This window comes from Neodiprion virginianus, chromosome 5 (genome assembly GCF_021901495.1).
Source record: "Neodiprion virginianus isolate iyNeoVirg1 chromosome 5, iyNeoVirg1.1, whole genome shotgun sequence".
Lineage (NCBI taxonomy): Eukaryota > Metazoa > Arthropoda > Insecta > Hymenoptera > Diprionidae > Neodiprion > Neodiprion virginianus.
In genome coordinates, this window is record NC_060881.1 from 34,893,272 (window position 1) to 34,909,060 (window position 15,789).

The 15,789-nt window shown below is 43.2% G+C and overlaps 2 protein-coding genes across 6 annotated transcripts in view; both read right to left on the reverse strand.

The window, feature by feature from the left end:
- The window catches only part of LOC124304767 (Down syndrome cell adhesion molecule-like protein Dscam2), a 68,131-nt gene extending 59,742 nt beyond the window's left edge, over window positions 1-8,389 (reverse strand). For all 5 annotated transcript variants that reach the window (XM_046763387.1, XM_046763385.1, XM_046763388.1 and 2 more), the window contains exon 1: window positions 8,149-8,389. The gene's annotated coding sequence lies outside the window, so the exon portion shown is untranslated. The remainder of the gene's footprint in view (window positions 1-8,148) is intronic.
- Window positions 8,390-10,707: 2,318 nt separating this feature from the next.
- Window positions 10,708-15,373, reverse strand: LOC124305632 (putative gustatory receptor 28b). Its single transcript, XM_046765212.1, has 6 exons — window positions 15,290-15,373; window positions 14,424-15,183; window positions 11,331-11,512; window positions 11,194-11,262; window positions 10,942-11,031; window positions 10,708-10,821 (listed from the first exon to the last, which is right to left on the reverse strand). Exons 1-6 carry the CDS (start codon window positions 15,371-15,373, stop codon window positions 10,708-10,710), a joined length of 1,299 nt encoding a protein of 432 aa, XP_046621168.1.
- Between the last annotated feature and the right edge of the window lie 416 nt (window positions 15,374-15,789).

Genomic DNA, 15,789 nt, shown 5'->3' on the forward strand with positions numbered 1-15,789 from the left:
AGGAGTGGAACGACTCCCCTCGACAACGCAGCAGCATCCGACTAACGTGAAGAAACAATTCTCCTCTGGTTTGGACATAATTGCCGCAGAGCGTTTTTATCAGAATGCCACATTTCATAATGGTCAGGACACAATTCATCCTACCGCCGGACCGAGGATGGAACTCTCTCACTCAGCTTGTATGGATGTCTCGTTTAACTTTAGGCAACCAGCCAGCTTGCACATTGGAACGGCAAAGTGAGGAAACAATCTTCCCTTCCCTTTTCACCTTCCAATTCCTGTGCCGACTATTCTCCATACGCCCTTGAATTAACCCGGGGTGATCCAAAGTCGTCATACAACGAATTTGCATGGTAAGAACGAGCCGCGAAGATGTTCTAAAAGATGTGTCTCTGATTACAATCTCTGGATGAAATATCGAAACGACACTGATTCCGCGGCATGTTTGGCTTCAGGGAAAAGATATTACGGCTTGACAGGGGATCAATTTTCGGTTCTCTACTTTCCATCGCTGGGAACTCGAAAAACGTTCCTGCAGGGCTGTCAGAACGACGTCTCTCCACGTCGTTTCCACCCTGCCACCAGTACCACCAGCAGCGTCACGAAAAGCACTCCGTGGGTCCGCCTCTTCTTCCCTCAGTTTCTCCACTCATCCATATCCCTCTCATCCTCGCCGTCGTACTCAGGCCTCACTAACACTCCCGGCACTACTGACACACGAGCAACCCCTGCGCATTCAGCCCGAAAGAATCCAGGCTCTCTATATTCTATCGCCGTTCACAAGTGCGGAGACCACTTTCAAAATTAGTACCTGTCTGTCTCAAAGTCCTGCAGGGGGATCGTGATGAACGGCCATAGTTTGTCAGGTTGCGGTGGAGTTTTTCTCTGCTTCTTGAAAGGCAGACCATCTTGACTTTCCAAATATCAAAAGTACACCCCGGTTTCTGATGAGAACTCAACAGTGCAATTTTCAATGTACCATCACGATCCTCGTTATTTGTCAAAGATGATGCCTCCATCTATAGGTATTGGTATAGACACGGGAACCGCAAATACCTGGAGAATTTCATTAAAATTATGACTCGGATATTGGGAAGCGAATGTACGCCGAGGATCGCGCGAGGTATGCGGCTACGACGCAGCGAATTCTGTGGGCTGAAAACGAATAGAGCGAGTTGGCGATTGGGATAGGGAGAGAGAGCTCGCATTTTTTGGCGTCGTGACGTTCCAGCTTCCAGTCGTGATGAATTAGACGGTATTTATCGATCGGCGGCGTGCAGCTAGTGAATTGATCGCAATACGTAACGCGCGCAATTTTTCCACGTCTCAACTGCATGGACGAAGTATGCGTGTTCCGTATTGCCATAGCGATTAAACTGCAGTCGCTATTGATTAATTTCGCAATATGAACGCGTACAAAGAATGGAACGTACGGCTCAAGCTTCAGAGCAAGCTAACGGTCCATTCGGTGACATTTTATTGCGGGGTCTCTCCGCTGTTTCCCTTGCGGCAATACTTGCATGCGACGGGGTGAATCGCTACACCTGTTTCTGTGAATTCTTTTGTCCCGGATTTGTGGAAGAAGGAAACAAAACCGGAAAATGAAGCGTACGCACCCAAAGTTTATCCCTAGTGAACATGTGTGATTTTGCATATCCCTACGACTTCTGGAGATATTTGCTGGCGTAGTTCGGGGATTTTCGGGTCACTGTAAGCTCGGCGATTAATGTTTTACTCCGTGTTTTAATATCGACCTTTGAATGTAACACGGAACGGAGGAGGATGCGTTAATCTGCCTAAAATTCTAGCGACCTTTCGATATTCCTTCCTCTCGTGAAATTCAAATAATTCAAACATCAAGCACCACATCAGTCATATAGCTGCGATGTGGAACATGTCTGAGAATACATGTATGGAAATGTAACACTGATCTTCCGAAAGCACAGCATACTGGTAGAACTGCAACCCTGTGACGCCGGGCTGAATACAAAGCGAGGATTATTTCATCGCCGCTCGCTAAAGTGTCCGACTACCCGCAATTTTCATATTGACACAAGTTCTCGCCGATTTACGGCGGTCTGGGAAGATTTATTTTCGAAAAAGCGTGCCGCCTATTGTGGTTTTATTGACCGAACTGAACATACCAGGATGGCGAAAAGTAAGGGCCGAAACATGATATTACGGTGTCAAGTTTCAGGCTTGTCTATACAAAAAAGTTTTTATGGCTCAAATTTACCAAAGAGATACTTCGGGCTGGGAGAAGAGAAGAGCCACTTTGCCCACCATTCTTTGCAGCTGTCGTCGATAAATGTTTCCTTTGCATTTACGATGGGGATCGAATAATTTTAGGCAAAGATCGCGTTCACGCAATTCTCGATTTACAGTATATCCTCGACATTTTGTCAAATTCACCTTTCTTGAAAAACAAAGTTTCGTTCCCCTCCTGCAACATTTCACAGGTCATTGAAAGATGTAATCAGGACGAACCATCCTTGCGGAAACTACGTCGCGGCATTTCTCCATCTGATTGTCCGAGCAAAGGAACAAAGAACTCCTCAAGAGTCAGAAAGAGGATTGCTGTAATCGGCCCTGCGTAATGATGCTCAAAGTCAGCGTCACTTTTGTTCAGGCTGCGGCGAGAGTTGAAATATCGAGCCATTGAGATGCTTGAGAAAAGTTATCTCGTCAATTTCAATTTATACAGCACCGATCGACTGTAACTACGGTTCAATTCGTAACTTTGAATCACTCGCACTCCTCGGCGCGTGATGAAGTGCAACGGACCAACGAACGAACGGCTCCGTCACGTTATACAGAGTATTTCTTGTGAAGCTAAAACAAGTTGAGAGTTTCGTAATGGGTTTGCGGAGTTGAGTGCATATCGCGACAGGCCATGTATAAGAAAGTATGATACTTTGTCAGGCTATTGAAAAAATTCTTAAACTTTCCTCAAAGAAGCGCCATACAGGCTGGGTGCTGGGTGATGAACACGGAGGGAGGATGGACTGGCTGGTGGAACCCAGGTGCCGGAATGTGAGGTGAAGTTATACGAACCTCGCTGAATCAATACTCGCGCGATTATCAAACAGACACGAAGGCCCCTTTAACGCTGGTTCTTAATTGTCAGAGATATACTGGGCTTAATAAACGCGCACCAGCAGTACGGATAGGCAAAACTCATTTTCGGTCCTCCCGTCTAATTGGTAATTAAACATTCACCAACCCGATACCCTGAGCTGAGTTACGCCGTCAACGCGATCTCGGAGAATCCCCTAGGCACTAGGCTAACACTTGCAGGATGCCTAAAAGGCAATTTCATTTATAATTTAGATTCGTAATAGGCGCGGTTAATTATCAAGTGCCAATTTTGGAAACCGTTAAGTCTTCTGCGCAGCTCTAGTTGCAATGCAGGGTTGATCTCGTTGCTGAGAATAAGACAACGCATCCGAATTTAATCGTTGAATTCGCTTCAGGAGAGGACCGAAGCCCGTTGTTCGGGTACTTGCAGCAACGAGGTAATCCGAAGAACAGTAGTGGAGTCCTGCAGCTGTATGAACTGCATAGATGGAATTGGTGTTTCGTATGCACCGAAGACAGTGTAACAAGTATAAGGCGACGGCTTGAATTGAGAACTATCTAACAATCATATTGCGAGATCATCGATTGATCGATCTTGAGCATTCCTGCAATCAATGACACTCCGGTGCAAAACGAACATTAGCGACGCTAGTGGTATAAAAACTAAACTGAATGCGTTCGATTACTGTGACAAGTTTTGTCAATTCACCCATTTCAGTTCAGTCTCCTTCGTTGCGATACTGTAATTTCATTTTTCACATTTCCCACCATCCAAGCATTCTGATTGGTTTGCAAAGTTTGGTCAAGCGATCAGAATGCTTGGATGGTGGGAAATGTGAAACGTGAAATTACAGAATCTCAACCCTTGTGTAGTCTGCATGAGAGAAGGACTCGATCCCGCATTGTCCAATTAGCGCGGAACAGAGTGAGATCGAGTATTATTGTTTTCGAATTTTCGTATCGCCGCGCGAGGCAGCGACGGCATTTTCCTGCCCATGGTGTGCGCCGCGCTAGTTCAATCTTCTCCAATTAAATTCTATCGGAATTCGCGCAAACGCCAATACTACGCCGGGACGAGGACGCCGGTCATTGTGCTCGGGTAATGAGCGCGCGCACACCATTCGGGAAAGCCGTGCAGTTCAGCCTTCCCACCTTCGAACTCCCAGTTTCCAATTTGCAGCTTATCCAATGAACCGATGCACCGCCGCGCCAGCTTTCCATGCTTCCCTACTTGCCTACCACTTTATTACTTCCAGTGAGGTTATGGCCTCGCGATGCCGCGCACTCGACGCCCGGGACGCTACCGATATTACCGGTCGAGTCAGCATCTGCGAGGTGGATTCCACATGTTACTGATATCCCTCCTCACCATTCCTTTCCATTCTGCGCCCTGACATTATCACGGCAAGTGAAGAAGGAGTCGCAATTCTTGCTCGTGTCGCCACAATTACGCTTCAGGAGTTGGTCAATTAAAGCCGAGTGCAGATAACTATCAGCCTGTCTGTTCCGTACTTGGCATCCGATGCATATCCTGCTCACTTTGCAGCTGCAGCGTCCAGAGAAAATAAGAAATGCAATATGCTGAACCCAGGAGCCGCAATATCGAACTCGCGATGCCTTCACGTGGAGTTGCGATGCACAGAGGATCCGTTCCAATCCAATTACTGCCGTGACTGAAGGGCACACGTCTGCCGCATACTTTTGGACAGTCCTGAATAGTTTCGCCTTTTTCCACAATAACCTGCAGCATTAAAAGAAGGTATATAAGCTGCAAACTCATCGGCAGTAATTGTTGCTCGAGTGGTCTAGCCGGTTTCCATGGCCCATGATTACAAAGCGGACAAGATAAGAATGAAGAACTTGTAGAATTGGAAACGGGCAATCGGTACCTACGGCTTTTCATTCCACTTACTCAAATTTCGAGAACTCGCGTCCCGCCTCGAAACTAAACGTGCCTGGAGGATGTTCCGCCTTTCAGCATGTGCCTGCAGCATACTTCCCAACTTACAACCCGCCGCGAACCACGAACCACGAACCCTGGATAAGTGTGTAGTCCCTCATTGTACCTCGGATACTTGAGAGTTGAGACAGAAGGGTGATCCTCGCGGTGCGAGCCGGGTTCTCTCCGAGCCCTCCACTACTAGCATTTCAACAGGACGTTCCACGCAGACATGGAGGATAACAACACACAGCCTGGCACACACACGCCGTGGGATAGCCCTGCATTATTTAGTCAATATCGCGCCGTCCCGGACCCATCGACCCACACCCCGTCGCCCCGTCGTTCACTGCCGTCCTCTTCTCTTCTCTCCTCTTCTCTCCTCTCGATTCTCCTCTTCACTGCCTCCTCCCATATCTCGACAGTTTTCTTGCCCTCTTCTCGCGTTTTATTCTAACCAATAGTCCGCGAATTCGTACGGCGCGATCAAAGTCACGTCCCTTAGAAACCAGACGGGAACAAGACCGTGAAATCTGACGTGAAACTCAACGACCCGTGTTTCTTGTAAGGGTGTTCCTCGAGTCTTTTGATTCTTCGGGCACGAAAAGCAAAATATACATATAGATACACACATTCCTTTCCATACCTGTGAATGGAGACGATAAAATGATGAGGACGAAGTGAGTAACGTTACTGTAACAATGGGTGTTTAGGAAAAATCGTTACTTTCCACTTTTGGGAATGTCTGACTAAAACATCGACTAAAACATGATAAACAAAATATACTCATATATTGCAAAACGAACTACTCGGAAGTCATTCTAAAACAGCGCAATAACGATATTTTCCCTGATCTTTCGTTACGTTAACGTTGCTATAAGTTCAACCTCATATAAAATGTTATTTCGCGTCCGATAATCATGATGATGGATTACATGTCTGCGGTTTGAATTTTACCTGTTGGCGCTAAAATCCACGAAAACATCAGCCTACAACGCATGTATCGTTGTCATTGTTTCGAGAACATCGCCGTATCGCGTCACAGAATTCTCGGAATACAAGAATCGTTATTATACTGTACCAGAACCTTGTTAGATATTGTGAATAGAATGCTCTGCGAAGAAACCAAACGAAACTGGCGTGAATGGCCAGAACACAATCTTGGCTTCTCGCGCGGTGGCGGGTGTAGGGTGGGCTGCCTGCGGATCGTCAAGGACCCTCCGCGAATATATTTCCGGTGAAAGATTTATTCTCATCCGCAAGGCTTCCGCCGTATAGCGCGTAAGTGAAACGAACTGAATACAAAAGCACATTGTCCGTCTGTTCTTAGTCCCGCACATTCTCCATCCGAAAGTTCTCAAAATTCCCGTTAGCCTTCCCTCCATTATTCGGAACGATAATATCCACACATCAAAAACACGTCACTAATTTTCAGGGCGATTTAGGCAAATCCGATGATGGTGAAAAAGAACCAGGGCAAAAAAAGGTGACCCAGTTTTTCCCAAACTTCTATCTCTATTCCGTACAATGTCACTCTCCTGTAGGACCACCATTTATTCATCCGTTTCGTACTCTTTACCACCTGGCTTTACAGAAGAGATTTCAGGCTTATCAAATCACTCGTACTAGTTTCAACTCCAAAGAACCTCCAAGGACCGAAGACACTCGTAATTGTTACGACTCGATCTCGGTGCAATAAATTTTTACACATGTATGCGGGGTGGCGCACCTCGTCTCGTCATTCCGTATTCTGTTTCCGTGAGCAGCGACGTGTTCTGCAATGGGGGGAACAGATGCTTCGAACTGTGTAATTCCGAAGGAGATTGCTCCGATAATTGGTATGAAGCTAGAGTGTGCGCAAGTGAATGGCTTTATACACTGGTACGCACTGGGTACAAGCCCATTGAAAGAACCGAAATTAGTTGGGCTAAACGAATGCGAAATTCCACATTTCTGCGAATCTTCCAAGGTTCGCCGACAGTGTACAAAGTGTTTGATATTCTTACTCCCTCGGGTTTTTTTCAAGCATAGCACGCCGGGGTTAAACATTAAAGATCTCGTCGGGCTAGAATTTAATGACGCAAGAGTATTCTTCCGGTCCTAATCCGGGGAGTAATTGCTACCGGATTATTTATTTACGTACGTAGTTACTTGTTCATCAACTCGCCAACTTCTCATTTGCCCGTCAGAATTTTTGCACCATGTGGCTCGTTATTCCATCTATTTATTTTTTATCTTTTTATCTCTTTTTTGTTATTTACTTTTTATTGTACAGGAGATGCCTGTCTTCTCTTCTGGAAACGAAAGGTAATTTCACTTTGCTCTTGCATTCCGTGGATATTTTCTCTCTCATATACCTGTACGTAAGTAATTTCGTCAACGTGACACTTTCTTGGGAAGAAGAAAAGAAAATTAAACTGTCACGATGCTGTGTACGAGGAATGTTTAATTACTTTACTTTTGCCTTACTTATAACTACAGAATGGTGATTTAGATACTCGATGCACGGTTTCAGTAAAATAAGTTAAAGTATTCCTTCATGTACTTCGGTTTCGTTAACGATCGATCGAATTTTTACGGACTTTCTAAACCGGTGTAATGATCCTACTGAATAATTCTGCCCAAAATTATCTTTGGACAAAAAGAGATTCCGATGCTCGTAAACATCGTAAAATCCCATAGATAATTCGATGCGGTGTTCTGTACGTCCCGTTCGAAATATTCTACATCTCGACCGGTACTAGAACTTCAATATTTGTAAGTTCTCTTAGTAATCTAATAGTATTTTTATTAAACAACACACTCAATTCGCTTACTGAAACCAGCCAGAACAACGATTCCTGTTCCTCAATTAGACGCATCGAGGTGGAGAAGCAAACAATAGTTGACTCCGCATTGTCCAATTATACGCCCCGTTCGCATCTCCACATGGTTCTATACTATCAATAATATCAATAATATTGCTCTATCGGTCCTTTAATGGCAAGTAGCCTAATTTGCCAGTTCCGGAAAGACGCAGACAATTCGTGTCTATATCATGACGATCGAAGGACAAAATGAACAACTGATAACCGGCTGAGATTATTCTCAGGTATAAAACGACGATGAGAATGATAATGAGAGTGACGTACATTGCAGTCGCCGGACATTCCGAAAGTTGACGGAAGCAGATCCGAGGCTGCCACGTGTGAGAAGTTCCGAGGGATGATTCCAGTAGTCAAAAGTGCGAGAACCGAATCCAAGGGCCGGCCGGCGGAGTTTCACTGATAATTCACGCCGCGCGTTGGATGCCTCTAAACACCTGGGCTAGCCTCAAATGTGTCGAAGGGTGCACACCACTGATCGTGAAGAGATCGCGTGCAGAACTGACGCAGAAACGCGCGGATCCAGCATCCCTTAGCTTCGCCGAGCCGAGCCGAACGCTCGCGAAACCCGCCCCCCGTGGACCACTTTCCGCCCCCACACTCACAATGCCTGCCTACCACCACGGACGTCGCAGGCAGATGGAAGCTGGAAGCGCGCGGAAACAACGACTTGCGGTAAAAGGTGTCGGGGGCTGCTGCGACGCGTCAGAGCCTCGCTGACTGAATATCGATTTTTTAATATATTAAGATTCGGAGTCAATTCTTCGGCTCAGGGTATCACAACTGCTGCCAGTACGAAAATTCCAATTCTTGAACCTCTACTTCTGGCGTGGAATAGGAAGTGTATGAATTTTGATATGATGACGGTAAGCTGCGGTATTTTATTACCGAAGTACAATTACACTGCGAATACAGAGGTGTTATTCAAGAACAACAAGAAAACCGCACAACAGGCTTTAACCCTTTGAGTCACACGTTATTGCGCTGAGTCAATTTTTATAACAAGATTGCATTCTGTAGTTTTTGAGATCGCTGATCACGAATCTGATATCAGATTTCGTAAATGCAAGATGGCGGATCCAATATGGTGATGAAGATTTCAAATTTCATTGAAATTCGCCTTAGTGAATTTTTAAAAAATGATTTCTGATCCGTAATCGGTGACCCCAAAAACTTATAATTTATGTAAAACATGAATATGTGTAGAAGGGTAACTTTCTTCGAAATGAATTATTCCTTCAATTTTCAAGCTTTTTTTCAATCAATTTGTTTCCAACAATAATAATTTACATTATATCGCAATGATTACTCTCGCGTATTGAGAACCTATCAGTACACTATCATAAATAGCAGAAAATCGTAGAGAAATATGGTTGAAGATGAAAATTCGTCGAAAATCCGGTCAGGAAGAAGAAGAATTTAATACTTTGAAAAACGTGAATATAAAAAGAGTCGACGTTTCGGCCGGGCCCTGCCGACCATCCTCAGGGATAAATTAAAAAATGACGACCAGTACATGCTTAGGTGTTGTTAGTTGTACAGCATTTCGGACGGAAGTGACGGAAGAGTAGAGAAATATGTTTCAAAAGTCCTTTACATGTATAAAACATGGATGCGAAGTAGGTGGTAAGAATACTTACCACCGTGACTCGAAGGGTTAATGCATCCCTAGTGTTTGCAGTGTGAAACGCTAACTCTTGAATCAATGCAATTACACAAACATAACTATGACTAGTGATTCGAGCAGGCTTAGGTTACGCTAAATTTCTCCCGTTGACTTTGGCCAAAACCAAATCCGCAATTTTTATATTTAAATCTACACCTCGACACGTGCTTACATAGTATGCAGTAACCAAACATGCAGGCGTCCACAGAAAAACCAAACTGCGTCCAATATCTGGACATTGAAAGTACGCAAATATCTTTATAAAAACCGAGTCACGTTAATCACCACACGCCAATGTGTTTTCCAAAGTAGCGAAGGTATGGGTCCTTCAAGAGTGACTTGATTCACTCGGTAAAAGCGATTTGGAAGGGGTGCCGATTTCCAGGTGATCATTCTGGAAGACAGAAAGACAAAAACAAATTTTCAGTGACAACACATTTTCGTTGGTGCATATTGTTCGAAATCGAAGGCCTGTTTGTTAGAAATGATGAGGCAATGAGATCAGACCCTCAAGTGTCTGTGTCCCCGGGTCATCGTGCGAGTCAGTAGAACAAGAATTTGACTCTGAGAGGGCCGTCCTTTGCGATGGCCTCCAGGATTAAGTGACATTCTCTAATGGACCTCTTAGAGGAAAACACGGCGATGTTAGAGGTGAGTGCACTACGTAGACTGGTCCGAGAGTCTGGTCTAAGTGATATGAAGCGCCGGCATAGTCCCAGAACAAGACCGCGGTGCGACGTAAAATGGATTATTGTATTCATAGTATTGGTATAGCTATACTGGCTTCCCACTCGAAGCAAACGCTGGCATATTCTCTAATAGGAGGCAGGGGTTGCAATTAATTATAATTGCAGCAGTGCGCTAGAATTGTTGGGAAATAGTTGGCGAGGTCTGCATCCTCGGCCTCCACCCGATTCTACCCTAACATAGCTCGTCGCGTCTGCATTGTAGTCTGCCTTAAGTCTGTACGAGGTACTGAGCCAAAACCAAAACCAGCAACTCTTGGTTGGACCACAACAGCTTCCCTGGCCGTCTTGGCTAGGAAAAGTTGCTCATCGGTCAACCGATAACAAGATTTAAGTATAACTTGTTACCCACTATTAATAACGCAAACGGAACACCACTCTCTTCTTCTATGCACGCTCAATCAAATCGGTAGTCTAATTCATGTCCGTTCCATTCCACTCGGTGCTATTGGGGGTGGAAATAGAGCGCGCTTTAGAAGTATCTAGTTGCACCATGATTACAAAGTAGGCCACCACAGCGCTGAATATCTGCAAAACCATATAATATCGTACCTCATGTAAATACTGCATCATATTCTACAATCGAGGTGAAATTCTATGACCCGAGTGACGCGCTGTGAACAGACTGTTCGGAAAAATCAATCTTACCTTGTACAGGTAAGAATAATCCAGTGAAAAAAATCCGAAAGCAGATATGCGGAGTGGTCTTTGGAGTAACTGTAGAGAGAACATCTGAATCTGTAACAGTGAATTACACGAATCATTGAAAAGATTTTACTATTGTTGGAAGTTCCCGCAACAAGACCAGCACGTTTTTATGGCAGATACCAACTATTCGAAATAAATAAATAAAATTTAAACGTCATCTTTCAGATCAATTTGTCATCGGTTTAAACATACCTCATTTTTTAACTGGGTTGGATGGTATCGAATCCAAATTCTATGAAGAATGGTTCCTATCGAATTTCCCTGAACAAATGGCATTATTCTCAAGTTGTTTTCCATAATGTCGAAGAGTTGAAAATATACCTTCTTACCGTTGCTTGAATCGAAGAACAAACTGTGGCGATAGTAAATAGCTCCACCTTCAGCAAAATCAACCACAGAGAACAGGAAAAAGCCACGTGTATCTGAGAATGACTCCATTCGTCGTTTGTAACAAGATGGTATAAATGAAAATAGTTCACCAGTGTTTCGAAGGTGTAAAAAATAATCGTAGCTATCAAAGGGAGAGAAAACAATTGAATGATTTTATTTGTTGCATCGTCAAGCTTGTCGTGCACATCTTGAATCTTGATAAGTTTATCGAATGATTTCAATTTATCACTCGGGGGAAAAGTTTCAGAGTAAATTTGCCTCAATTCGCTTGTAATGCCGAGCGAATTTCGGTTCATGAAATGTTTGCGCGAATTTTGAAAATCCGGCGAATCGACAGTTGTCGCACATACGTTGCTTAATAATTCGTTTAATTGTAGGTAACGTTTCTTAGCGAAGGTCATAACGTTGGAAAAATACAACACTGCCAAATGTTGCGGAGTCCAGACCATTACGGCGTACAGTGATAAAATAACTCTAACTACCTGAGTCCAATCCTTATCCACGACGGACAGAGATACCAATACCATATAAATTTGTACACAAATTATCACACACGATGATATCCCAACAAATATTGCACTTGCCTTGAGCTGTTCTGTATAATTTTGCTCAATTCCCAGATGATTTAGGCGTTCATCAATTATGGCAAATAATCTCATAATATCCACGGTTGTATTGCTCTTACGCCAGAACGTAAACGTTATAATTAAATTTGCAAAAACTCCAATTTCGAACGATGTTAGGCTACCCGACTTTATTATCTTATTCTGACCCTCAGTATGCATGTTGGCAAAAATGGTAATCACTTGGGCAACGATGTGTGTGACGGACAAAGCAATACACCAAAGTTTATCGGTAAACGATCCATAAGACACTCTACTTTTTTCGAGGGACAATGGCGCCAAACCCCAAATCCTCGCGAAATAATATAAAAAGGTTGCCTGCGGAGCCGATGATTCAGGCATATTTTGACACACTTTGGCGGTTGGTGATGTAACCTTTCGTATGTCTAACTCCCGAATGATCTTCACAAGCCGCCAAGGTAAACGCAAATATTCGGTCGATATTACTGAGGTGCACATAATATGCAACGAATCGCTGGAAACATAAGTGTGCAGCTTGAACGTATATGTTCACCTCATAGCCCACGTGTCACTGAGTTGACGCCTAGTGAAGCAAAAAAATTTTCACCCCAACAGTATGCATAATTGATAACAATGTATTTGTAAATCATATTTGTGCCCCGCGTAAATAAACCATCTTATCATCGATTCAAAGATTGAAGTGGCTTATCATTAAATCCGAACTTCTATTCGAGGCGTAAGGTGTTGAATATTCATAGGACATGGAAGCACTGCGGAAAGCACTTACGAAATTAATCGATCAATGAAAAAGTGATTGCAGAATTAATCTTGTACTTCTATACCAAAAATATCCATAATCTTTGCCAGAGGAACAATACCGTTGTGATCAACCTCGCGAGTATGATTGATATAAGACACTATCAAGACTACTGGATAGAGAGTACTTCAAGCGACAAATGAGAGTAAATTCTGTCGTTTGCCAATTAAAATGGTGCTAAGCCCCAAATGTTCGTTGTACGAGACATCAACTTCAAGTGCGGACTTAACAACTCCAGAATGTATTGTGAGGGTTCTCAGAAAGGTATATCGTCATTAGAAAAATCGTTTGAAATTTTCCATTTCGTTTCGACGAACGCTGACCTAGAGTAGAAAAAGCTGAGTATAATAAATAATGCAACGTCGAGACTGACGGACTTGCGCACCTAATTTCAGTTCGTTTTTACGTCTGGGAAATTATCGGTTACTCCACCACCAGGGTGTCGTAACGCAACAAGCAGATGGCGAGTGGTGTCGGTGATAATTTGAGGTTGCACTTTGTGAAAAACTAGAAAAACTGAGGTATTACCACTCCAGCTGTAACCGCAGTTTAAAATGAATCTCATAATTATACACCTGACGATGGAAATCGATGTCACCTGCAGCAATGTTGCAGCGCTCGTTGACTAAAACTACTTACCAGCACGCACTCTAGCCACATTGCTCTTTTGCGAAAAATATTGTACTAACAGTTTGCTTACCTCAATGTAGGTCATCGTGAGGCATGAAAAATGCTAATGGTTGTTTGATCACAAGATGTTGATCCAGATGACCTACCTCATTCCTTGAGTCCAATGGTCTGAATTTTATCCAAACATTGTGGAGAATACTGGCCATATCATTTGCCTGCAACAAAGAAGCATTTAAGGGCGGGGGGGGGGGGGGGGTATAGCTTGGGTGGTCTAAAATCATACCTATCTTTCGGAGTTTTTTTTTTTTTTTTTTATGAAAAGACTGAGCAATTTGAGTTTGAGGGCTTTATTGTTTGTAGTATCAAGAACATTTTAGAATTTTTTTTATTGAAATTAATAAAAAAATGACGGCACGGCGCATATATTAGTAGTGAACGACCACGTTTTCAATCCGGTGGCGCAGATTCCTCGGTCAATTTTAATCCGATTCACTTGAAATTTTCACATAACTTTTAAAACTTGTTTATCGATTCGAGCTTGTAGCTAGATTTTTGAATTTCCGTTTCGAAATTGTTTTATAAATATTCTTACAACAATTTTTGGTCAAAAAATAAAATTCATTGTTCATAATCGTATATATTTGAAATGTTTTTTTTTACATTTGCGCTACGAGCTCATATCTGAAAAAGTGTTGTGATCTGAAAAAAAAATTTCTATCTGTCACAAGTTGGACAGTGACGTCAGGAGATACTCCATCGCAAAAGCTCTCGAGATCAGAGTCGTTCGCTACTTATATGCGCCGTGCCACCATTTTGTTAGCAATTTCAATGACAAAATTCTAAATTGAGCTTGACACTATAAACAATAAAACCATCCGACTCAAATTGCTCAAAGTGTTTTCATTGAAGAAAAAAAAAAACAAACAAAGGTTTGATTTTCGACCGCCCAAGCTGTAAATTGAACAAGACATCGAGAAACAATAGGAACTTTACGGCTGTACACGTTGATGAGCAAAATATGGCTATTGCGAGTAGTACGTTCGTCATCACAGCAATATCAGTGATACTCGCGTAGACTTGGCCCGGATCGAATGGTCTGTCAAATATCCAATGTGCATGCATCGCCACGTACATGTACCAGGTATTCGCCAGTAAGCCCAGTAAGTATAGAAATATGGTGAGCAGGAGCGGCCCCGAAAAAACGTCGTTAATATCTTCCGTGAGGTCGCACAAGAGCCCGTGCAGCTCTTTGATGCTCCTTATTTGTTCCTGCGCCTCGTAAACGAGTCTGGCTCCTTGATCCGCAGTTCTTTCCGAACAAGGTTCTCGTTTAGAAACGAAGGTATTGGCTCGCCCTTGAAATATCGGAAGCTCGTCCGTGTCTGTGCTGCAGACCTCGAGCAACTTTCTGCTCAGAATGTTGAACCGGCGTTTCGCAGAGAGCAGAACATTGACGAAGATCAAAACGATGCAGTGGCGAACCAAGTAAGTCATGTTGTAGAAGTACCAAAACGTCACATCGTAGGTTGACGTTGGTGAAATCAGCACGTGGGTTATTGTTTCGAGGCCAATATTTCCACCGACGACTATCAGCACCTGAATGGCGGTACATCTGAACAACTGTTTATAGTTTTGACGAACGCCGAATCCGTCTTGTAACGATGTATCTATCGCGTAAAAGGTGTCGATGATTTCGACGAACTGATCGTGCTTGTGGATGAAAAGAAGCCACGACGTGACACAAGTGAGAAGTACTCCGCACTTCCAAAAGATGTAGGATATCGTTGACAAATTTGAATCAATCACAAACGTAATGTTCGGCCGGTGCTTTAACGCTTTTACAAAAAAACGTTACGTACACTATTACCAAGATCAAAGGATAACAACGTTCATAGACAGAAGCCTTGAGAGCCTTATCGTCTCTCAAGGATAACGGAGCTAAGCCCAACATTTTTGCGACCAGATACGTTAGTTGAACGAAAAATCTCATTTCGATGAGGAATTCTGGAACTTTTGAAAATAAAGACCAATGCCCTAGCAAAGATGCAATAGAAATGTAAAATAACGATTTCACAGCGTTTCGAAGGAAGTGTAAAGTATAACTGCAATGCAGTTAACAGCTCGACACGATTGTTAACTTGTATGATAATTTATTGGAGATATTGATCCGATGAATATCCCTGAACTAACGGAAACCAATAAAGGTTATTATATTCGTATGGCAATAGAAACTATTCTCTACGTGAACGTGAGCACGAATGTCTTTCGGTCGAATTATGCTTCGACGATGCTGAACATGGCAAGAAACTATATTGATCGATAATTAGATATTTTGTTACTCCTGAGCATGTCAACCCCTATGATATT